Genomic DNA, 24,837 nt, shown 5'->3' with positions numbered 1-24,837 from the left:
CACACACCCCAGATGAGGTCTGGCTTGACAGGCCCAGTTCCAGTGAGGCATATTTGGTGGGCTGTTTCATGACCCACTTCTCCTGAATGATTCATTGGCTGAAAGCCCTCAGTGTGGTTCTGTCACAGAGAGGATGTGCAGCGTTGTTCATAATGGCACTCAGCTTTGTTTTCATTCCCTCCTCCTCCTCTATGACCTCCAGGGGGTCCCCGAGTGTGTCCCATAACTGAGCCTGCTTGTTGATTCGGTGGTCCTCTCTCAAAGTGATGTCACCAGCCCAGCACTCCACGCTGGTCATCACAGAGTTGTAGATGTGAAGGATGTCACTTTTCACAATAGAGGCCTTTCTTCTCCAGTCCCTCTGTGTTCTGAGACCAGTCCAGCCTGTGATTGATGTGGACCCCCCCAGTACTTGTAGCGCAGTGGACCCCCTCTACATTGACTCCCAGATTAGTGACCGGACACAGATGCTGTTTGGTACGGTGAAAGTCCATAAGTAGTTGCTTTGGTTTTGCTGATGTTGAGTTGTAGACAATTCTCAAAGCTCTCCCCCCGACTCCTCTTGTTTGTCTCGTCCCCCTTATCAGTAGACCCCATAAGTGAATCATCCCAGAATGTCCTCAAGTGCCCTGCTCTAATATTTCTAGTCCGAGGTGTACAGAGTGAAGAGAGACAGTGACGGGCCTGTTCCTTGAGTCTCACAAAGGGTGGTCTGCCTGACAGACAGTCCCTGACTCAAGACCACCTACCACCACCTGCCTGCATATCTCTAAACTTAACAGGGATGGCTGGATGGTATTGAATGCAATGGAGAAAGCTAAACACGTCCTCCTCACAGTCCGGCCAGCTGTGTCGAGCAGAAAGATGATACGCCGAGAGCCGCCTAATTTCCCATGGTGCACTGCTCCACAGGCTGCCATGCTGTGCTTCGCCAGCATTCACACTGTAATGTGCTTCCTTCATTTTTTAAGGGCATATTGTCAGTAATACTTAATGGGTCACTTCACTCCGCGTAATGGCCCGAGGTTACAGAAGGAAGTGCTGAAGTGCCATTTGATGAACGTCTACGCGATAAAGAGTATAAAAGGGGAGTCTGGGGTCACCACAGGACCCACGAGACAAACAAGAAACCCAACTGTGTGCTGCAATCCAAACTGACAGGAGTGTCACAGGCCACGACGAAAAGCAAGGAGCCGTGTGACCGAGCCATTCTGAATTATGACGTAAAGAAACTAAAGGCGTGGCACGAATACGCACTGCACGCCCGTGCATTTGACATGCCGGTTAAATTACAGTTAAATTTGGCAGCAGTAATCCTCTGCACTCATCTGTCCAGTTTTATTAAATGTAATGCCAGCGCATGTTAGGAGAAATCAGAAAAACAACAAAAGTAAATAACACGCGTTTGTGGAGGCCAGCGAGCACTTCATCTGGCTACGAATTTACATCATGAAAAACTCGCAAAATCCAAACTTACCTGTACAGGCATAATCCTGCGCTCTTCCTTGTTGGGGGCCTTTTGTTTCCGCTCTACTCGCTGTCTGGGTACTGGGGGTCCAGGGTCATAGGAGCCATACCTGCCAAAAGGTTGACAGCGGTAGTGGAGAGCACAAATCTGGGCTTTTCACAAAATAAATTAAGTCGTTAGAATGGCCGCGTGTGACCACTCATTACCTGTTCAAGTGCGGTCGGCAGCAGGGTGGCACGGCTGAGGGTGCAATGCCCTGCGTGAAGATTCGTGTTTTCCCCACAGCAGCGTTAAGTTGGCCCGTGTGTGTGTGTGTGTGTGTGTGTGTGTGTGTGTGTGTGTGTGTGTGTGTGTGTGTGCGTTCCCCCTGTGATGGACTGGCGTCCTGTCCAGGGTTGCTTTCTGCCTTGCCCTATGCTACCTGGGATTGGCTCCAGGAGTCCCAAAACTCTGGTGTGGATCAAGTGGGGTAGAAAGTGACAGCAGCATCTGGGCACCCTCACCGATCACAACAGAGGAAGGGCTGAGATGGAGGGCCGCCAGTGACAAGATGTGGATGTGACAGACAAATGTCGGGACCACCGCTCAGGATACAGTCAAAGTAAAACCCTACGTGAAGCCCTCTATTTGTGTCTAATTCCCATAGAACACCTGGTCGTATCGTCATGTCAGTCAGTCAGTCCCAATAATGAACACACACCGTCTCCTAGAACTAAAGACACCGATTTTCAGAGAATTGTTGAGTAAATCGTTCAAACTGTGAAACTGAAGGTTGGATAAAGTAAGTGAACCCTAAGCCAAGGACTGTTTAAAAAGCTCACTGCAGTCCGAATTTCACACATGGAGTCCATTTAATGAAACGAGTTCAGAGGTGCGGCCCTGAATGACTTTGAATGATCAAAAACACGATCAAGTTTGAGTTTTGGACAAGAAGCACATCCAGATGGAGTCACGCCTCTCACTAAAGAGCTGTCTGAAGAACTACGATGGAGAATTGTTCATCTACACGAGGCTGGAAAGGGCGACAAAGTCATCTCAGAGATTTGAGATCTTCATCAGTCTACTGTCAGGCAAGTTGTCTATAAATGGAGACCGTTTGGTAGAAGTGGGCGCCCTGCCAAGATGACCCCAAGAGCACAACACAAAGTCAGCAATGAGGTCAAGAAGAACCCCAGAGTGACAGCAAAGGACTTGAAGAAGACATTAGAACTGGCTGACATCTCTGTTCACGAGTCAACTATACGCAAAACAAAGAACAAGAAAGTCCACGGCAGGAAGTCACTGCTATCAAAATTGAACATCGCCGAACGAGCACTTGGACACTCCACAACAGGACTGGGAAAATGTTTTGTGGAGCGATGAGACCAAAACTGAACTATTTGAGAGGAACAAGCAGAACTTCATTTGGCATAAAAAGGGCACCGCATATCAACATCAAAACATCATCACTACAGTAAAGTATGGTGGAGGGAACATCAGGATTTGGGCCTGCTTTGCTGCATCAGGGCCATCATTGAGGGGAAAATGAATTCCCAAGCTTATCAACAAATTCACCAGGATGATGTGAGGGCGTCTGTCCGTCAACTTGAGCTCAGAAGAGGCTGGGTGATGCAACAGGACAATAAGCCCAAAGATGGCAGCAAATCCACAGCACGATGGCTTCAGAAGAACAAACTCGGCCTTGTGGAGTGGCCCAGATCTCAATCCTATTGGAATGACTTGACGAGAGAGAGAGAGCCACACACAGAAGACAAGCAAAGAATATGGAAGAGTTGAGGCAGTTCGGCTGGGAAGAATGGGCGAAAATTCCCCCAAACGCACGATGTGCAGGTCTGATCTGCAGTTACAGGAGGCGTCTGGTTGAAGTCAACCAGTTATGAAATCCCAAGGTACACTTACTTTTTCCACTACCAGTGTGAACGTTGCATGCGTTTGTAAAATAAAGACATGAAAGAGTAGAATTGTTTGTGTGTCATTGGCGTAAGCTCATCGTGTAGATCAGGACCTGCGACTCAGATGAAGAGCAGATCACTTCTTATGACCAATTCATGCAGTAAAGCAGACCATCTAAAGGGTTCACATACGGCTTACTTTGACTGTACCTGCTGACGTGACTCTCCATATGGTCCGGTCACGATACCAAACTTGTTAAGTACCGAGAGTCCGTGTCATTTTAGATACGCATTACACGCGCATCATGTCACTCAATAAAAAACGTCTTTCGCTAAACTACGATTCTGAGCGCATTCAAATGTTACGTTGATGAAAGCCAAGAAGAGAAACTGCAGACATGAAGTGCGGATACTTCAGGGGCTGCCATCTGTTGTAAAGTTCTGTAAACGGTGAAGAAGTTTAAAAATCAGGTCAGCAGGTTATTATTTTTAACATCGATGGAAAGAAACCTGTAAGTGAAGCAGCACAATGGAAGTGTCAGGAATGTCATTAAATGTGACGAACGCGAACAGCACACAGCGTCTGAGATCTTCGCGAGTAACCCATATGCGAGTATCTGTCTGTCATGAAATTTGTGTCCGGTCATCACATGTGCGCATGGGAGGCAGCCAAAGGGCGTGAGTGCGGGCAACTCTGAATCTGACCAGGATGTGGCAGTGAGCTCTGATTCATTATCTCATCTTCCTGCAGACCATCCATGGGAGAGTCCACCTGGCCCTGGTGACGTCACTTCTGGGGTGCGAGCCTATGGAGGAAGACCCTTCCAGTCCCGGCCCCTTTGAAGTCACTTCCTATCCTGACCTTTAAAAGCCTCCGCCTTTCACCAATTCCATCAGTTCTGAGAGACAGAGAGAAAGATAGACATGGCACTATATGATAGATAGATAGATAGATAGATAGATAGATAGATAGATAGATAGATAGATAGATAGATAGAAGTGAAAGGCACTATATGATAGATAGATAGATAAATAGATAGATAGATAGATACTTTATTAATCCCAAGGGGAAATTCACAAATCTATTTTCAGACCCTTTGGTTTGTGTGTGAAGCTCTCAGTAGGCCAGCAGTTTGTGAAACCCTCAGATCAGCCCATCTGGTGCCAACAGCCCTGCCATCACGTTCAAAGTCACTTCAGTCCCCTTTTCTTCCCCACTCTGATGCTCAGTTTGAACTTCAGCTGGTGGTCCTGATGGTCTCTACATTGTGTTGCTGCCCTGTGATTGGCTGATTAGAGATTTGCGCTAATGTTCAGGTGTACCTAATAAAGTGGCCGTTGAGTGTGTATTGCTGCCTTCCTTGTCCAGTGTGCTTTTTCACTCCTGCTCTTTACGATTGGTGTCATGTCTTGTGTATTGTGCTGTTAAATGTGTTTACCTTCTTACGTGCATCGAAGGGACGCCAACAGGAAGTCCTCACAGTTACCTCGCCTGGCACTTAATGACAGCCACACTCACTCGGCTCAGAGCAGGGAAAGTGAAGCCAACTTGGCAAATAAAGGCAGACTTACATGTAGTGGAACGTCGGGGCCGTTCGGAAACATCTTGCTGCCTTCTTTGCCAGCCTGTGCCAAGCATCTCTGGGCAGATAACCTCCAAACTCCTCAGCCTCCTCTTCGCTGTCGTCCTCTTCCAGGCGGTTCAGCCCCATAAATGTCAGCTACAAAGCAAACAAAGTCAATATGCTCAAGACAGCCCATCGGAACAAAACCTGTACGTCCATTCAGCAGGTGGGCCGCCCAGTAAATCTCAAAAACAAAGCTTGTAATTAGTCAAGCGCTGCAGTTCAATTGAGAGACGTGGAAAAGAGATCTGGGCATACAAACTGCCCTTCATATACACCGTACATATGTTGGGCCCTACCCGGCTGGGACGCCTCTACACTGGGGAGACAGACCATTAAACCAGAGTGCAAGGTGGCAGCACACAGAGCTCCATGGGAGTTGGAGGAGTTCAGTGCAGCCCTGTTGTGTTCCATGGGTGCCACCAGGAAGTGCTGCAGCTACTGCTGAGCCATTTGAGGAAGTGCAGGCGGAAGAAGGTCATCAAGCACCTCGAGCGCCTTACAAAAAGGGCCAGTGGCTACTAGTCTGGGGGGCAGAAAGAAAGAAAGAAAGAAAGAAAGAAAGAAAGGATACGGGGAGAGAAAAATAAACAAATAAACGTGTGTGTGTGTGTGTGTGTGTGTTGACCTCGTGTCCTGCGTCTGTATGTGTCAGGTCTGGGTGGCAGGAGTGCCCTCTGGTGGCTACGATATACCAGGCTATTTCAAACAAACTGCACAAGACAGAAAGACACTGGACAGAGGGAAGTTCAGTTTGGTCCTGTGGTCCTTGAGGTTGTAGTGTGACCAACTTAACAATGGTAGACCATTTCTTGCCACACATGAGTCCACTGGTGCCTAGTTACTGAATTCACAGCTTCCTCAATTCGATGCTGGAAATCTTGAAGATCAGCTGGCATAGATGGAACACACACTTCCTTTAATGTGCCCTCATAGATAAAAATCGCAGGGGTTAGGGTCTGGAGACCTGGGAGAGGTCATAGACCACAGGTGTCAAACTCTGGTCCTGGAGGGCCGCAGTGGCTGCAGGTTTTCATTCTAACCATCTTCTTCATTAGTGACCGGTTTTTGCCTTCATTTTAATTACCTTGACTCAGGGCCCGTAGTTGTTTCCTTTTTCTTAATTAGCAGCCAAACAGTAACGAGACACAAAACAAGAAGCCATATGAGCAGCTCACCTGTGCCCATCACAAAATATGTGAAAATAAAGAAAGGTGGCGGTCCCAGTAAGGCTGATCCCTCAGCTCACCAAAACACGGTGACGGAGGCCTTATAAAAAACAGAAAAATCAACAGGCGTGGAAATGTGTGCTGTGGCAGAATGAGAGCAGCAAGAAGCCATGCAATTAAATAACGGGTTTAATAAACAGCAAGAATTGGCTTCTCATTGTGAAACTGGTTGGAGTTTGAAGCCCCAGTTTGGCTCGTTTCACATCTCATTTCTGTTTGGCTGCCATTTAATGAAGAAGGGAATCAATTCAGAGGACTGAACTCTTCTACCTGGGCCATTAAGATGAAGGGAACAGGAGATCATTAGCAGTGAGAACTGTTTATGAAAAGAGTCGGAATGAAAACCTGCAGGCCTGGAGCTCGACACCCCTGCCATAGATGATGGGCGAGGTCTTGTTGTCCACCTCTTCCCATCCATCGTCCTGGAATGGTGCCTTTCAGGTAGCGCCAGACCTCCAAGTGAAAATGAGGCGGGGTGCCATCTTGCATGAAATTGAAGTCATTCCAGTCTTCTCGAAGTTGGGGAAGCAGCCAGGTCTGAAAATCCAGTCAGAGTCTGCTCCGCAAAACAGAAAAGGTCCACAAACTTTGCTTTCAGAGTTGGCACAAAACACATTTTACCTTTGGCGAGTCTCTTCATGGTCGACGACTACACAAGGTGCTCATGGACCACACTTTGGACTTTCCTCTGCCCTGTGATGTGCGGAATACGTTTCTGTCTTTGAATTGTCCGGTGTGTATGTGTTTAGTTTGAAAAGGAACAACTTTATATTTTCAGATATTAACTTGCAGCACAATTTTGAAATGAAATATGGAAAAAATTCACATCTTGTTGGATGATGTGGTAGACAGATCTGAAATGTGATCTCCCACTTCAAAGAGCTCAGACAAGCACACACATCATGGCTGCCACGCGTTCCCAGCGCTCATTTGACGCGTCCTCAGAAATGAACACGACCAGCAGGAAGTGGGAACGTGACGTCCGAGTCTCTGGTCACCCTCCACATGTGACAGAAAGCCGCTATGCGGATCGTCCGGGGTCGGTGTGCGCGTTTCGACGTTTGATGAACGGTGACTTACAGATGCATTTGTGGTGCTTTTATATTCAAGCGTCGCATATTGCCCATCATAACGACGTTTTAAAAGTCTCACATACCGTCTTCGGTGCCACCTTAAGTGCTAAGGATCTGTGCTGGCATCCCGAAGGTTGCTGGTTCGAATCCCCGTCACTGCCAAGAGAGATCCTACTCTGCTGGGCCCTTCACCTGCAGTTACTCCAGAGCCGCTCGCTGTACAATGGCTGACCCTGCGCTCTGACCCCAAGGGCTACGTGAAAACTCCTAATACGAGAAACTGTATAAGGCGAAATAAAGAAGAAAAAAAAATAAAAATCAGAATGTACGGCGGCGTATTTAAGCCACAGACGAAAAAAAAGGTTAGGGGCACGGGGGAAAGGTCTTGTGATTAAAGGGGCAACTTAGGCTTAAATCTCAACATGTCCACTTTAACCGTCGTAAACCGCCGCTGTTTGTCCTGACCTGACGGCAGCCATCGCCACACCGAACAAGTCCCAGTTATGATATCCCAGCTCTCTGCACATTTCGAATCCTTACATTTATACCCGACGCCACCCTCAGGATGAAATTCATTAACGTATGTTGGTTACGTGTTACAGAGAAGAATAATGAATACCGTTAATAACAACGCATGTGGGTGGCACAGTCCATCTCTGCTGGAGTTTCCACGTTTTGACTGGTGGGTTTCCACAGTGGGCTCCGGTCTGAGGATTTGGTGACACTAAAATGACGCCAGTGTGTGTTTGTGTGCGAGTGCTTGTGTTCACCTTGCGATGAGCTGATGCCCCGTCTAGAGTTTGTTTCTTTCTCGCGCCCGATGCTTGCTGGAGTGGGCACACCCCTGGACTGATGGATGTCATCACAGCAAAGCTGAACGTCTTCTCACCACCGTGATGATACCTGAACCTCCCAGATTTACGTGAAGTACGTGCACAAGTATAAACCGGGCCTTAAGCAAGAACGCGAGTGAGCCCCACACACAGAAACACCGCGCCGCGCCCCCCAAAATGTCTGGGACAGAGACATATTCTCCCTTGATCTGCCCCTCTGCCCCACAGTTTAAAACGACAAATTCAATTCACAGATTGCCGACTTTCATTTAACCTCCTCAGCGTTCACAAAAAAAAAAAAAACGTAAAAAGCGTTGCAGTTTGGTTTGAAAAACGCCACTTTGATGAAATCTCATCGCTCAACGTCACAAGTGTACAAAGTATAAGAATATGAAGAGCACGCTGCCCACGTGCGAGTGACGTGAGCGCCACGTTCGGATTCATCAGATCGCTCGCCGTCACCGCCGACGACAGGCGCTCCTTACGAGACGCCATGATGAGGCGAGGAGAAGACGCGTCTACACCATCGCCCAGTTAATACTCGGGCCTGCCAGACAAAATGCATCACTCTAAGGGGGCTCACAGAACTTCCACACATACAAACAAAGCGCACTAGACTTCACCTGGGCCGTCATGGGGGCACAGTGGCAGACAGCACTGCTGCCACACAAACACGGAGGCCAGGGCTCATGATGTGGAGCCTCCCTGTGTGTGTGGCGTTCACATGGGCGTCCTCTGGGTGCTGCCCGCCCGCTTCCTCTCAAAGTCCAAACTCATGCAGGTTAGGTGGGCTGGCGATGGCACACTGGGCCCCTGATGCGCGTGCATGTGTGTTCACTCTGCCACAGACTGGCACTCTGGGGTTTTTTTTTGTTTTTTTTTAATCCTTCATTGACCAGACATTTTCTTGTGTTAACAACTTGTCGTTATTCGCATACCCCAACTTACTCTCCACAGACGCACTCCGAGGTTTGGGGTCTTGCTCAAGAGTCCAGTGGAGGGGCATTCCTTCTGTCTGTTAGCCACCCATATGGCCTCAGAGCCACCACTCTGCCTCTCCTGTGCCCCACGTTTGCTGGGATGGTCTCCAGATACCCCATTTAGTGTCATGGATGAATACCCAGCAGCCATTGAGAATGCTAAGACACGGCACAGGACATACGTGCACTTTGTCACCATTTTCAATCGCTCTGTGATGTGACGCAGACATGTCACTTGATGTTAACAGTGGCACATGCAGCCACACAATTAGCCTCGCCACGGGTACACCACTGGATTGGCAGTCGGGCCATAGACCTCAATGCTTGAAATTCCCAGCATCTTTAGTGCGTGTCCCCTGTGCTAGAGACAGTGGCCATCTTACAGTCGTCAATTACGGGGGGGATGTTCAAACTGGATTTAGTCCTGTGCCATCAGAACACTGGACATACCCAGGATTCAAACTTTACTTTACGTTATTTGTGTTTTGAGATTTTAAAGTGGGTGGCACAGTGGGTAGCGCGAGATCTGGGTTCGCTTCCCGGGTCCACCCTACGTGGAGTCTGCATGTTCTCTCCGTGTCTGCGTGGGTTTCCTCCCACAGTCCAAAAACATGCAGGTTAGGTGACTTGGCAATCCTAAATTGTCCCTAATGTGTGTGTGTGTGCCCTGTGGTGGGCTGGCAGCCTGCCTGGGGTTTGTTTCCTGCCTTGCGCCCTGTGTTGGCTTGGATTGGCTCCAGCAGACCCCCGTGACCCTGTAGTTAGGACATAGCGGGTGGGATAATGGAGGGATGGATTTCAAAGTACAGTAACAGTGCCTGACTGACATCCTGTCAATGCGTTTCAAATGGTTTCTGTAAAATCTACCAAACAATAAAACACGAAGGTCAGTTTGGCTTTGGACGTGCGAGCGTACGAGTGACGAGGAGGACTAAAGGCAGGAGAGACACACGAAGACCATCGCCTTCAAAGACGGAATGGGAGAAGATAACTGAGAGACGGCGCAGTGCTGAGGAGACGTGAGCAAAGTCTGAAGACGACAGCCTCGCCATTGGACACTTGACGATAATGACGGAGTCTGAGGAGCAGGCTTGATGGGAACTCGCGCCCGTGAAGAGACGCTCACACACACACACGGGGACACAGAAGGAAGGCTCACACAGAACAAGAGGCAGACGTCTGCTATTTGCTACCCGTGTTCACTCAGCTGCCATGGCTGGTAAGTAATGAAGACATGAAGGCTTTGTTGTGGACTTCCATTTAACTGACATGCGTCACTCTAAGTTACGACTTAAATATGAAATCGTGTTACGAACATCCGCAGGAATGGACCCCGCTTGTAACCCAAAGCCCGTCTGTTGTTATTTATCGGTGTCACCAATGTCACAGGCCAATGTCACCCACTGCCTCCCTAAAGTTTCGACTCGGATGATCGATCTTCCTGTGAAAGTTCCAAGCAAAGAGGAGACTTACTAAGGACTCTGCAAAGGCCGAGGCGTCAAACACCATGGCATCAGCCTGCAGCTGGCTGGCCTTCTCCTTCCCCAGGTTTGTTGCCAAAACCAAAAACTGCGAGTCCAGGGCAGCCTCTCGAGCCTGGCGAACTGTAAAAATAAAAAGAGTTGAAGGAGTTAGCCTGGTCAGATACAGACGGTATAGTCGGGCCGGCCGGCCGGCCAACGCTCTGTTCAAACACAAAGATGAACGCGCAAGGCGAAACCTCAAAAGAAGGCATTTAACTGGCATCTCAAGGGCAGGGCAGGGCAGGGCAGCTCAGCTCAGGCTGGGGAGCAGGATGAAACAGCTCAGGATCCCGACTGGCAACCCCAACCAGAACACTTCAGCCAATCAATCCTCCGAGACACGGCTGCCCACACACGATAGCCGCCAAGCTGGCAGCTCCCACAGGCCTGACGTGTGCCAGCGCAGAGGACACCTGTCTGTGCTGCTGCTTTTCAGGGTCTTTTCATCTGACATTTTGATATTTTACGGCAGGTTTGGAGCTCGGTACAACACTACTGTTGAATTCCGGGTTCAAATTCAGCCACACTGCTACAACGACGACGACAACATTTATTTATTTATTTATTTATATAGCACATGTAGCTCAAAGCCCTTTACATAACGAAAAGCACTGCTGTGCCAACAAGCTTTCCTGGTTCTGCGTCCTTCAGCGTACAAAGTCGAGAGAATGTGACCGATGGAGTAACTTGCTGACTTTGTCTATGTGGGTCAGCGGGCCTACAATGATGAGCGACACGAGGAGTGGAGACCTGAAACCGAGCCAGCAGGGGTCCCGACTAGAGGTGTGAACTTTCACTGGTCTCACGACGCGATTATCATGTCAACGATTCGATATCTCGATGCATCGCCTTGCAGCCCATCAATTTCTCTACGTTACCTCACATTATGTCTTCAAATACAGATACAAGCAGCGAGATGTAAGCTCCTGTTTTTATTCACAAAGACCTGAAAATGTAATCAGAAGGAGACAGTTTGGGCCTGGCTTATGAATGATTGAATGTGTGAGTCTTCACAAACAGAACATTCTGCAGCGCCGACATATAGAGAATAAAGTCTACAACATAAAATAACAGCACCGTATACCAGGCACAACATTACAAGACAAAGTATTGGGACTTTACAACATGAACACCACTTGATCTACGGGGCACCTCGTGAATGGCAGCAGGCAGGTGTGGGTGGGGCGAAGACTTTTACAGGAAGGCCTGGTGGGCATCAAGAAGGCACCAAGAAAAACATCAGGGACAAACTGATATTCTGGGATTGGACTGCTGAGGGTTGTTTCCTGCCCTGCGCCCTGTGTTGGCTGCGATTGGCTCCAGCAGACCCCCGTGACCCTGTAGTCAGGATATAGCGGGTTGCATAATGGATGGATGGACTGTTGAGGGAAAGTCCTTTTTTTTTTTGATTGTTTGGGGCATCCCGAGAGGAAAAGGTTGGTGGCACTCCCATCAGTCCTGTGTCAGGCCAACAGCAAAGCATCCTGGGACCATTCAGGTCATGTGGGGTTGCTTCTCACTCACAATGTGGTCCCCTGAATAAAGAATGGGAGCAAAACATCAACCGAGAGCAACTTCTCTCAACCATCCAGGATCAGTTTGATGACCAACATGATGGAGCACCGGGCCAGAAGGCCAAAGTGAGAGCTGAGAGGCTCGGGGAACAAAACATCAGACCTTTAATCCTACTGAGTACTTCTGTTCAAGAGACAGGTGGACAAACAAAAACCCACCAATTCTGACCAACTCCAAGCATTGATTCTGGGCTGCCATCAGTCAGGATTGGGCTCAGAAGTTGATGGACAGCCAGCCAGCCTGCCAGGGTGTATTGCAGAGGGCCAACACTGCAAATTTGGACTCTGCGCCACATAAACTTGATGGAATTGTCAATTAAAGCCTTGGGAACTTCTGAACTGCTTGTAGTCCTCCTTCAGTAGACCATAAGAAACATCTGAGAGAAAGATCTAAAAACACTGAAGCAGCAGACTTGGTGAACACCAACACTTGGGTCCTTCTCAAAACCTTTGGCCACAACCGTACGATGCATTCATTCTGGAGTTTTCTACGACGGCAGCACCGAGGCAGTGCCACACGTTGCTCTCACTCCTTTGGTTAGTTCATTGATTTTCCTGAGCACCCCAGCGACACCGCAGTAGCGGGCCAGCGCTGACCAACAGGACTTTTATAAGCAGATCTGCTCTACAAGTTAACGTACGGTGGGACAGAAAGAGCGTACGATAAGCAGAGATGACCGTGGGCGTCACTCGCTCTAATACTCTGTGCGACTCCAGTGACAGGGACGGGTGCAGAAACTGTGAAAGGTGCCATCGATATGCTAGGGTCGGTCTTCAGGTTCATTTTTAAGGACGAGGCAGAGCAGGGTGCTCGAGTTTTTCCGCACTAAGGTGGGCTGCTAAGGTGCGTTGCTGACGCCCGATCCTGGCGGTCTCCGCTCTGACTTGATCCTGTGCGGTCCTGCTAAGCAGATTCACTCCCCGCACTGCTTTGACTATCGAACGTGAAATCAGTTTCATTTGGAAAGACTTCCTTCTTTATTACACAGTGCAGTGTTGACATTCCAATGATAAAAGTTTTTCACGTTCGCTTTTTGCGTTTGTTACACGTTTAACGTCTGGCAAGTTACTTATTAGATTAGCGGACTAATCGATCAAAAAGAGTCGTTAGGTGCGGCCCTAATTTATACAACAGTCCAGTTCAGGTAGAGACGGACACAACGCGCTCGGCTGCATTTGAGTTTTGCTCATAATTTGGACGTCTTACTTTATTTGAACACATCGGTGAACCTGCAGCTCCTTCCTCGGCCTCTTCTGTCTCTCTGACTGACCGCCTGACTTTATCGATAAACAAGACAAGTGGGGAGGAAGAGCTGAAGTACACCAGGGGGCCAACTGTACGGGGCTGTGAGGCATTCTGGGACAATGGGGGGGCCCCCCTTGGGCCCTGACTCAGTCAGCCCACCCTGAAGATTCTAGAAGGTGTCTCAGGTCGCATACTAAACTGGAGCTCAAGTGAGTATGGCTAAGACGAGAACAGAGGGAGGTCATCAGTGAAGACCCTCAGGGGGTCCTCTCTTTGCTCCATTTTCTTTTCCCGATTTACTCAAATTAAATGGGAATCCAGTCCATCGTTAGTTAAATTTGTGAAATCTGCAGATGACTCTAAAAGTAGAGGAACAGAAGACCCTGAAGAAGCAGCAAAAAGAAGACCTGGACGAGCACTTAGGAAACACCATCATGACGAGGAGGAGGAGGAGGAAGAGGATGTCACGTGACTGAAGGCAGCACAACTGGCAGAGCTTCAAATTTCAACTTGACCTTTTTAAAGTTGGCGCAGTGGTAGCAGCCCTGGGTTCACTCGCCAGGTTGTCCTGCGTGGGTTTCCTCAGGGTGCCCTGGTGGTCTCCTCCCACAGCCCAAAGACATGCAAGTTAAGTGAGCTGGCGACCCGAAATTGGCCTGTCTGTGGGTGTGTTTGCCCTGCGACAGAGTGGCGTGCCTTGTGCCCTATGCTAGCTGGGCCAGAATCCAGCATTCCTCCCGTCACCCCGGTTTGGATTAAGTGGGTTAGAAAATGACCTGACGTGACGTGACTTTGGGCAAGTGGGAATTGCAGGACTAAATTAGGCAGAATGTCCCACTCACGTCAAGACGTTGAAGACCTGACTACCCAGAGAGCCACAGACGCCAAGTGGAATAAGTGACCGTGTAGTGTGATGGACAACAGGACTTCAGGGACCTCGACTTGGCGTCACTTTAGAAGAACGAAGTGGACAGGACTGGTGGGCCTTGGTGGGATGAATGGCCTGATCTTGTCCAGACTATTCTAATGTGTAATCACCTATGGAAGTCCGTCTGTGTAAAAGACGTCACACATTTCCAAACCTCAGAGTCCATGGCGGTCCTTACCATTGCTGAAGAGCTTGTTGGCCTCTTCCAGGGCTTCAGTCAGTTTGTTGTTGTTTGGATTCAGCATGTCCTCCCGATTCTCTGAAAAGACAAATCAAACGCGGCCAATGAGCTCCCGACACACACACACACACACACACAGAGCAGCGTGCCACTCGGCACAACGACCACACACGACCGAGGTGTCAACGCTGGGCACGTGGGGGGCTTACGCTGCACGCTGTTGATGAGCTCCCTGTACTGATGGCGGATGATCCTCCTGCTTGTGGCATCGCTGTCGTCTTTTGGGATGGAGACCTCCGAGTCCGCAGCCTCATCGTGATCGTCAGTCTGGCCAGCGTGTCCCGTAGGGCTCTGCCTTTCAGCCATCGCCTTGGAGAAAAAAGGAAAAAGAAAGTTTAAGCAAAGACAAGAAACTCGGCGCGGGCCTGCCGCTTGGCAACCGACACGGGGTTCAAGTGAACTGCCAACAGCGAAAACGTCTAAGGTGGCATTGCCATCTGGCGAGTGACCAAAGTAAAACACTCCGACTTGACACAAGTCACCTGGAGATGAGAGTGAGGAACTGGCATCAGCTCATGGTGGCGCTCAGGGGTCTCTGACTCCCGTCCTGGAGGGCCGCAGTGGCTGCAGGTTTTCATTCTAACCTTCTTCTTAATCGGCGCCCTGTTTGTGCTGCTAATTAACTCCTTTACCTTTCACTTGATTTCTAAGATTTGTTCCCCTGACTTGTTTTATTTCTTCCCTTAAACAGAAATGACATGAGAAGCGAGTGAGCTGACAGAAGACCACCAAAGTCGGGGCCTCAAACTCAATCAGGCGGCGAGTCTCGTCGTTCATTAAACTCGCTCTTTACTTCCAAGGCTTGTTGCCGCTCTCATTGTGTGATGACAGACTTGTCCGACATCGTGGATTTGCTCTTTACTAAGAGCTCTGGGGTGGGGACCTGAGCAGATCGACATTCCTGAGACCCTCACCTCTCTTTGTTTTCAGATGTTGTACGATGGACACCAGTTGTTTTGGCTCATTTTGTATCTCGTTATTCTCTGGCTGCTAATTAGGGGAAAAGAAACAATTAAGGGGTCCGAGTCTTCAAGAGCAAATCAATGAAAATGAATGGAAAAGACGTTAATTAGCAGCAAAGAAAGGGCAGTGCTGAAGAAAAGGCCGAGAATGAAAACCTGCAGCCACTGCGGACCCCTGGTGTAGCCGATGTCCCACAGCAATGTTTGCCTGGGAGGGCCGCCACTTACGATGACAAACCAGATGTCGTCACACTGCCAGTGTCACCGCCGCCCACCTGCTGCACGATGACAGCCAGGCCGCCAGCCCACCATGCATTACTTCTGACCATCGAGCCGCCCACCGCCAGAGATGCTGAGCAGGCGCCCACAGCAGCAGCAGACGTTTTCTGTTGATTTATGGGTGACACCATTGCTTTGAGATTTTGAGGAATAAATACCGAGACCTCCAAGAGTTACGGTCTTCTAGTGCGGCCATTAGATGGCGGATGTGCGTCTACAGAGTTTAAAATGGCTCTCCGTTACCCTGGTGAGCCTTCGGATTACGGGCCTCTCCTCAGTGCTGCAGCTCGACCGTTTGTGACGTCTTCCCAGTTTTCAGTCGGCCCCCTAACACGGAGACCACTTTACTTAAAGATGCCTGATGGTTTCCACTCACCGACCTTCGTGTTCTTAGGGAGTACAAAGTTTAAGAGCGGCTGGCCTGACAGCCCCCTGCTGTGGATTTGTGTCGCCTCCTTCCTGCTCACAGCGTCCTGGGGTCGGCTCCAGAGAGCAGCATTACCGCCAAATCCGGTTAAAGCCAGTCGGGATTCACGGAAATCGGGCTCATTCTGTTTGAGAAAAAAAACTTGGATTACGCCAGACCGGCATTACTGGAACGGATTTACGTCATCCGTGAAGGCAAAGAAGGGTCCGAGGAGATCATTTGAGCAAGTTAAAGTCCGACAAGAAGCGGCCCGAGTGGAAAGCAAGACCCCCACAAGGACAGGTCACCCCACCTCTTCGGAGCCGCGGGACGTCACGAGCGCACGTCCCCTTCGTGTGCACTGCTTCAGTTTGTACCGACGGGGTCTCCGCAGCAAAGTTTGTCCGTTTATTTGAGGGTCTGTCGCCTAACCACTTAACCGCTTACGAGATTTTATTATCGTTTATTACTTGGGTTGGAACGGACTTGGAAAACATCGAGATTGTACTTTAAATGTTAGAATTAAGATTTGATTTCATTTGTCTGGAGTTGAGCAACACACTCACTCGTTCAGCGAGTTCTCCTGTAAAACCGGAAAGCCTTGGAGTGCTCAGCAATGAGACGTCTAATCCATCTGATTGATTTGGAACTGACCAAAGAATTGAGGTGGGCCTTTCGTTTGTGTTCTCCTGTAACGCTTGAAGCTTCTGACTGGTCAGACGTGAGATTTTCATTTCTTATATACTCGCCGCCCAATGAGAGTGAAAGAGGACAGTGAGGTGGGCCCCGCCCCACTCGTGATGTCAACGCGCACCCCGCCCCTCGACCCGCAGCCTGAGTCTCGGGTACTGCAAGTCAGCCAAGTCTTAACGCGATGAGAGAAGTCGAAACATCAACCGGAAAATTCTAGGGAGGAAAAAAATCAGTGAAGAAGTTCACTCGTGAAAAGCGGGCAACGACATTCATTTCTGGAGCACATTTTCATACAAACGATGGAACTCAAAGATGAAGAAAGAGAAAAAAGACAAAATCTACACTAATAAAAGGCAAAGCCCTCACTCACTCACTCACTGACTCATCACTAATTCTCCAACTTCCCGTGTAGGTAGAAGGCTGAAATTTGGCAGGCTCATTCCTTACAGCTTACTTACAAAAGTTGGGCAGGTTTTATATCGAAATTCTACGCCTAATGGTCATAACTGGAAGGTATTTTTCTGCATTTACTGTAATGGAGTTGAACTCGAAAGTCGTGGGGGGTGAAGTTTCGTGTGACATCATCACGCCTCCTACGTAATCACGCAGTACGTAGAAAACCAGGAAGAGCTCCAAAAAGTGCTGAAGAAAACATGCATTATATAATTGAGAAGGCAGCGAAACAATAAGAAGTGAGCGAGTGACATATACAACCATATTCAGCGGCTCACGTGAACTGACGCAGCAACAGTTCAAAATAGTGCTGAACAAAAACTGAATTACACTGCTACGCTCAAATAGACAAACCACACGCCGTGGCGCAATAGTAGAGGCTTCGCCTGTAGCGGCGGCGTCCGCGGTTCAATCCCCGAGAGAGGATGCACCGAGTATGTACGCGCGCTTCCCGATTCATTTTAGCCTCGCATCCCCTTGGTTTGAGACGTATGAAAAAATATGCGGTTAACGCAGAAAGACAGATCACCAATTGAAGCTTTATGAATAATGGATACTTTATTAGTGATCGATGATTGTTTTGGTGAAGCCATACTCAGTGTATTCATTAGATGAACGGTAAAAAAGTAACAGCGAGGGGAGGATGACTCATTGAGGCACGCAGGCAAAACCACAATAGCACGCGGGCTCGATGTACTGTAGTGCGCGTCAACTCTATCTGAATTGTGTGATCACATTCGAAAAAATATATCTTTTCAAGTTCTATTCAGTCCATATGTGTCAAACTCAAGGCCAGAGGCCACATCCGCCCGGCGTAATTATATCCGCCCGAGATCATTTTATATACTGTATTATTGTTATTAATGGCCCAGGTATATGAAGCGCTGGTAACACAATAAACTACAGATCCCATAATGCAGCGCTTCAGCTGCCTTGCCGAACACTTACCGCGTTAATCAAGTCTACCTTATGATGCTGCAAGTTATTGCGAAGCTAGCTCACGCGATGCTGGAGAGAAAAGTTGATTCTGAAAATAGAGCCTTTAAAAACCGATGGGAGGCTGAGTATATGTTTACTGAACCCGTGTGTCTCATTTGTGGAGCTAATGTGGCTGTAATTACAGAATTTAATCTAAGACGGCACTATGAGACAAAACATCAGGTTAATGCAGAAGATACAGAAAGCAGAAGAATTAAATAAGAATCTGACACTTCAGCAGACGTTTTAACCCGTGCAAAATCACAAAGTGATTTCAAGTGAAGCTACTTTTATGGGAGACACAAATGCACCAGTGCAACTTGCCCCACTTTCCCTGTTGCCAAGTAATGTTGAACCAAGTCGTCACTACGGTGTTCCCAAATACGCACTTTGCTGATAAACTGAGCGCACGGAGTTCGCACGGCGCTTTGGTGACTTTGAAGAACAAAAAAAGAATTTTGAGTTGTTTCAACCCATTTGCCATCGATGTGGAAACTGCACCTGTGCAGATTCAGATGGAGGTGATTGAGCTGCAGTGTAATGGCACACTGAAGGCAAAGTACGATACTGCAGGGCCTGCACAGTTTATTCACTCCATTCCCGCAGAAATGCTCCAGCTCCGTCTACATGCGGCTCGAACCTTGTGCATGTTTGGTAGCACATATCTGTGTGAGAAGCTCTTCTCAGTGATAAAGACTAACAAAACAGCACACAGGAGTCGCCTCACTGATGAGCACCTGCAGTCCATCCTGAGAATCTCCACAACACAGAACCTCACAGCAAACAGAAACGAACCTGTGGCCAAAAAAAGATGCCAGGCGTCCAGCTCTAAAATGACATCTGAGCAAAGACAACTGAATGATTTGATTTGTTATTGCTGAAAGGAACACATTTTATTTATATTTCCAGGTTTTGTTATGCAGCATGTTCATATTTGAATTTGTATAATTTTGACAGGATATATTTTTATGGAGAGCAAAATCTTTTGGGATATTTAAAATTTAAGTTTATTTTTATATAAAATTACATAAGAGTAAAGAAATTTGAATGTTTGTTCTTTTAACGTTTACTTTATTTCTAACTTGTATAATTTAGACAGGATATATTTTTATGGAGAGCAAAATATTATAAGTTGTTTAAGGTTTGAGTTGATTTATTCGAATAATATTCTGTCGACTAAATAAAAATTCCTTCTATTTAAAATTGAAATAGAACTTGAACAAATACGATAGTTCATAATATCCACGAAGACTTGCACGTAAGAGCGGGAGTCATCCGTTTTAACAAGCAGCGTATTGCACTGATACGAAATAGCCTGCCCATTTAATTATTTAGGAATGGATAAATAAATGAAGATTTTGTACAAATAATGTTTTTCATTTTTCTTTCTTCATGGATTCTGCCACCCCCACCAACAGTTGCTTGCACCCCAAAGACTGTATATATATATATATGTGTGTGTGTGTGTGTGTAAATATATATGACAACAACACTCAACACTCACAACAGTGACAAAACAATTACATTGACAATCATGTTACGTTATTTTCAAAATGTTTCCTTTTCTTTTTCATTGCTTCTTTAACACACTACTTCTCCGCTGCGAAGCACGGGTATTTTGCTAGTATAAAAATAAATTTAGGCAACACTAATTAACATACAATAAAAGTAAGGGGGTGGCATGGTGGCACAGTGGGTAGCGCTGCTGCCTCACAGTTAGGACACTTGGGTTTGATTCCCGGTCCTCCCTTTGTGGAGTTTGCATGTTCTCCACGTGTCTGCATGGGTTTCCTCCAATTGTCCCGCGTGTCTGTCTGTGTGTGCATGCCCTGCGGTGGCCTGGCACCCTGCCCGGGGTATGTTTCCTGTGTTGGCTGGGATTGGCTCTAACAGACTCCCCGTGACCCTGCAGTTAGGATATAGCGGGTTGGATAATAGATGGATGGATAAAAGGGCAGAAAAAAACAAATCAAAATCAGATTTGATTTTGATTATATATACACACAGTATTTATCTATATCTATATATACACACACACACACACAGTAGAACCTCAGTTCACGACCATAATTCGTTCCAAAACTCGAGTCGTAAACCGATTTGGTCGTGAACTGAAGCAACTTCCCCCATAGGACTGTATGTAAAATACAATTAATCTGTTCCAGACCATACAAACTGTATGTAAATATATATATTTTTTTAAGTTTTTAAGCACAAATATAGTTAATTAAACCACAGAATGCACAGCGTAATAGTAAACTAAATGTAAAAACATTGAATAACACTGAGAAAGCCTTGAACAGAGAAAACTAACACTGCAGCAGTTCACGCTATAGCGCTACCAACCGCTGGCTAAAAGCACTTTTTTTTAATGAGTTTTAAGCACAGGGAAAAAAATGAACATTTGAAAAAATCCATAATTTAATAAACCACCAAGAAAAATAACATTGCAACAATGCACGGTACGAACTGATCGCTGGAAACAGAAGTGAACACAAAATCAAGCCCAGTTCATTCTTTAACTGCCTTCCTACCTTGTGTGTCCAGATCTCTCTCGTTCTCTCGTGCCAGTGTGTGTATCGCTCGCCCTCTTTCTCTCGCTCGCTCGCTGCACAGAGAGAGAGACTAAACACGTACAAACCGAAAGAGAACCTGGCTTGTTCGTATAGCGAGTGTGTGGTCGTGAACCGAGGCAAAGGTTTGGCAAACGTTTTGGTCGTAAACCGATTTGTACGTGTACCGAGACGTTCATGAACCGACGTTCCACTGTATGTATTATATATAAATATAATCTCTATTATAAATCTTGAGACAAGACTGTTGCCAAGAGATGTTCTCAAGTCCCGCCCTCCTCTCCACCATTTCTGGTTCACGGGCTCACGCCCTCTCGCTGTCCTCTCACCTCTCATTGGTGTGAATGCTCTGCTCAGACTCACTTCCTGCTATCTCAGCTCTTATAAATGTTAATATTTCCCTTACTTTAAGTTTCCAATTAAATAATACGTATTCTGTCCAAATCTTAGTGAAGAATTTCATCCCAAAGGGTTATCAACAGAAGAAATGAGTACACGGGCAATCCTAGCACCGAGAAACGATGAAGTCAAACGAATTAACGTGAAAAATGTCAATCAGTTACACGGTAAATTGGTTAAAAGCGTATCAGTAGACTCTCCTGAAACAGTTGGTGTTGGTGGTGATGGCGTGGAAGACGAAAACATCAACTTACAATATCATGTAGAATATCTACAACCGTTAACACCGCGCGGTCTGCCCCCACACTGTAGACAGAAGGACATATCATAATGTAATTGTGTAACTGATGTCTGAGTGATGGGCTATGCAGTAGGATAAGATGAGTTTTATTCAAAATTGGGCAAAAAAATCTGACATGTCAAAGTTTAACAGGTGACAAGAAAGGTCATGTAGTCCATCTTCACTAATGACATGAGACACCAAAGGAGATCTTGATATGCCATTCGTATTAAAACGTTTACAGTTTCCCGTTAGAATAGCTTTAACAAAGACAATTAACAAATGTTAGGTTTGTTGGTTTATTTAATAGAGAGAAAGAAACGAAATTCACTCACGGGCAGTACGTTGAGTTGTCACGGTGAAAGTCCAAACACAGAATCACAATTCAATGCGATATTGAAAGTTAATTCAAAAAATAGTTTTTCCTGAAGTTTTAAAGTAAATGTGTAAGTTTAAAAAGTATTTGTGTGTTCATTTCAAAGCCAAACGGAATGAAAACGTACAACACAACAAATACCGCTAATGCGACATGAGCCATCGTTTACTTTCAGATGATTACGTTTTACTATTTTTACTCTGGTCAATTACTGGCTGTAATGTGAAATAGTTTGTTCTGCTATGCATACGTAACAATTCCCATGAACATAACAATCAGTTTAAACTGCACGTCCACAGCCCCGTACGCGCGTGGCAGAACCACAAAGTGGGTAGCACATAGCGCCTGCCCGGAGGTTGGCGAGCGAAGCGAGGAGGGGGTAGAGCACCCCAGTGTATAAATACATATATATTTAGATATATAAAGAGAGACGTATTTTATTTTGTATTGAATCTACAGATGTGTAATACTCTACAGTACACTCGCCATGTTGATCTTCAAACAAAAGCAGCCTGCTGAGGTCTTCCCATCTCACTCAGAGGAGTACAAGGGCCCTTTAGTCCTGACACACCTGGCGCTGTCGACTGATATGAAGAAGATCGACGTGACCTTTTCTTTTTTTTGTTTTTTAATTCTCCTATCGCCCAGCCCTCCTCGAGGCCACGTGACATTTCAAGCAGGGTGACATTTGGCACAATGCCAGAATCTCCCACCCAAAGCTGATGTTGTCCGTGGGCGTCGTTCCTCCACACCGTCGCCCTTTCCTTTGCCGCTGCTCCGCTCTGCTAATCTTCACGCGCCGTCAGCTGCCCGTCTCGCTCTGCCGACATGACGGTTGTTCCCACGGTTGGCTACTTGGACTTGTAATCCGCGGCTGATCGGCTGCTCAGTGATCGACTCCAAAGGGCTTCGACACTTTACTGTACTGCACATTAATCCGGATCAGCCTATCCGAGGCGACGCGATGTCAATTGAAATCCACTGTTCTGAGATCACGCAAAAGCAGCGGTCCCAAACTCGGTCCTGCAGGTTATTCTTCAGGCGTGTGTCAATACATTTTAATTAAGAAGGTATAGGCCTCTGGTGACCCTTCCTGTGAAGTCAGCAGATGGATTGGGGGGTCATAAAGGGGTGTGTGGCGCTCCCGATATCTGTGCAAATGGACGAAGGTCCACGTCTTTAAGAGTCCTGGCGCTTCCTGTCTTGCTATATGGTTGTGAGACATGGACGCTGTCCAGTGATCTGAGATGAAGACTCGACTCCTTCATGTGCGTCTCTCCAGAAAATCCTTGGGTGCCGTTGGTTTGACTTTGTGTTGCTCACGGAGTCCCGAATGAGGCACATGACCTGCATTGTGAGGGAGCGTCAGTTATGCAAACCGGGATCCCAAGTTGTCTTGCCATGTGGTGGGTGCGGCGACCCGCTGTACCAGTGCAGGCTCCCCAACTTGACTTGTATGTGGCTGAATTACGTATCTACGGTATCTCTCTACCTAACGATCTTGTGATGTTTATTTTTTTCTTTTCTTTTTATTCTGATCTCCACTCATTGGCTGATTAATTCAGGGGGTCTGACGCTGAAGCAGTTGCAGCCTTCTGTCATTTAGTGTGGTTCGCCTGGATGTCTGCTTTGCTCGTTTTTAATTGTCACTATCAGGACACAATGAAGGGAGCACAACACAATACGTGAAAAAATTGGAAAACAACAAAACAAAACAAAAAAAAAAGAGTTAAGCATTTAAAGCAAAAACTAAAAATATTTCCAAATGTCCTATAATGCAAAAGTCAAACTGTTGTGCTTTTCTGAAGTCAGAACAAGAGAGATCGCAGCGAACTGAATGAGATCATTTATTATCGATTATCATTATCACTTATCGTGAATGTGCTGGGAACAAAAAGCTGCAGCCACTGGGGGTCCCCAGGCCGGAGTTTGGGAAGCGCTTCGCTCTCCGCTCTCTAATGGCGCTGCTGTCCGTTTTCAGTTTCGGATCGCCAGCTCCTCGCTTTCGGTTTCATTTGTCAGATCGCCGTTGCAGTTCGTTGGATTTCATTCGTTCGTTCGTTTCGCTCATTTTCGTGTTCTTTAGCTCGGTGCTGTATTCCCCCATACGGGGCACAGCCAAGTCCTAGCCTGGGATCACCTGACTGGCTGGCTTTGCCATCAACACAATGACATGACACGGGCTACGTCAGCCTGGCACCCCTTTATCAGCTTAACATTCGCGATTCTGTTCCTCACGGATAACACGTATGCAGAACCGGGCAGCGCTCGTTAAAAAGGAAACCCCGAGAGTGAAGTCCCGTACGGTGAGCCAGCGATGTGGGCTCAGTCACCCCTACTTGTACCCAATTCCACGTTCACGTAGGTAGGTAGCCTCGTTCGGAAGTCACCGTGGCCCTCTAACAATAAGGCCTTGAAAAGTACACTACGGAGCCTGGAAACGCAAGGAGGACGGCGTACTCACCTCAAGCCGAACGCAGTCCAAGTTCTGTCCTCGACTAGAAAAGCGCGCGCCCCAGGCCTCTGTTACGTCATCAGCCGGGGACGGAATCGACGCTGCGTCACCGCCCATCCTTCTTGTTCTCTTCTTGAGCTCTTGATCGCCATCTAGTGCCGGCGGATAGTCAGCGTAGGACTTTAGTGTTACCAGTTCAATTTTTTTAAACGTTTCCCGACGGGAATAAAGGGACTTTAGCATGTTGCGGTTTTGTGCGCTTCTTTTGGAATACAATACAGTATTATAGTCTATTTTTCAAATACCTCACAGTCCAGCCGTATTCAAAACGGAACCCCCTCAGGCCCCATAGTTTGATAGATTATACTTGT

At 47.3% G+C, this 24,837-nt stretch overlaps 1 protein-coding gene across 1 annotated transcript in view; it reads right to left on the bottom strand.

Moving 5' to 3' along the window:
* The window catches only part of nsmce4a (NSE4 homolog A, SMC5-SMC6 complex component), a 50,129-nt gene extending 25,420 nt beyond the window's left edge, over positions 1-24,709 (bottom strand). Inside the window, exons 1-6 of the mRNA XM_039739795.1 lie at positions 24,476-24,709; positions 14,762-14,921; positions 14,550-14,630; positions 10,574-10,704; positions 4,933-5,081; positions 1,478-1,577 (exon numbers count right to left, since the gene is read on the bottom strand). Of these exons, the coding sequence (XP_039595729.1) occupies positions 1,478-1,577; positions 4,933-5,081; positions 10,574-10,704; positions 14,550-14,630; positions 14,762-14,921; positions 24,476-24,709 (855 nt within the window). The remainder of the gene's footprint in view (positions 1-1,477; positions 1,578-4,932; positions 5,082-10,573; positions 10,705-14,549; positions 14,631-14,761; positions 14,922-24,475) is intronic.
* Positions 24,710-24,837: the final 128 nt, after the last annotated feature.

Source organism: Polypterus senegalus, chromosome 1 (assembly GCF_016835505.1).
Source record: "Polypterus senegalus isolate Bchr_013 chromosome 1, ASM1683550v1, whole genome shotgun sequence".
Taxonomy (NCBI): domain Eukaryota; kingdom Metazoa; phylum Chordata; class Cladistia; order Polypteriformes; family Polypteridae; genus Polypterus; species Polypterus senegalus.
This window is presented reverse-complemented; position numbering and strand designations above follow the sequence as displayed.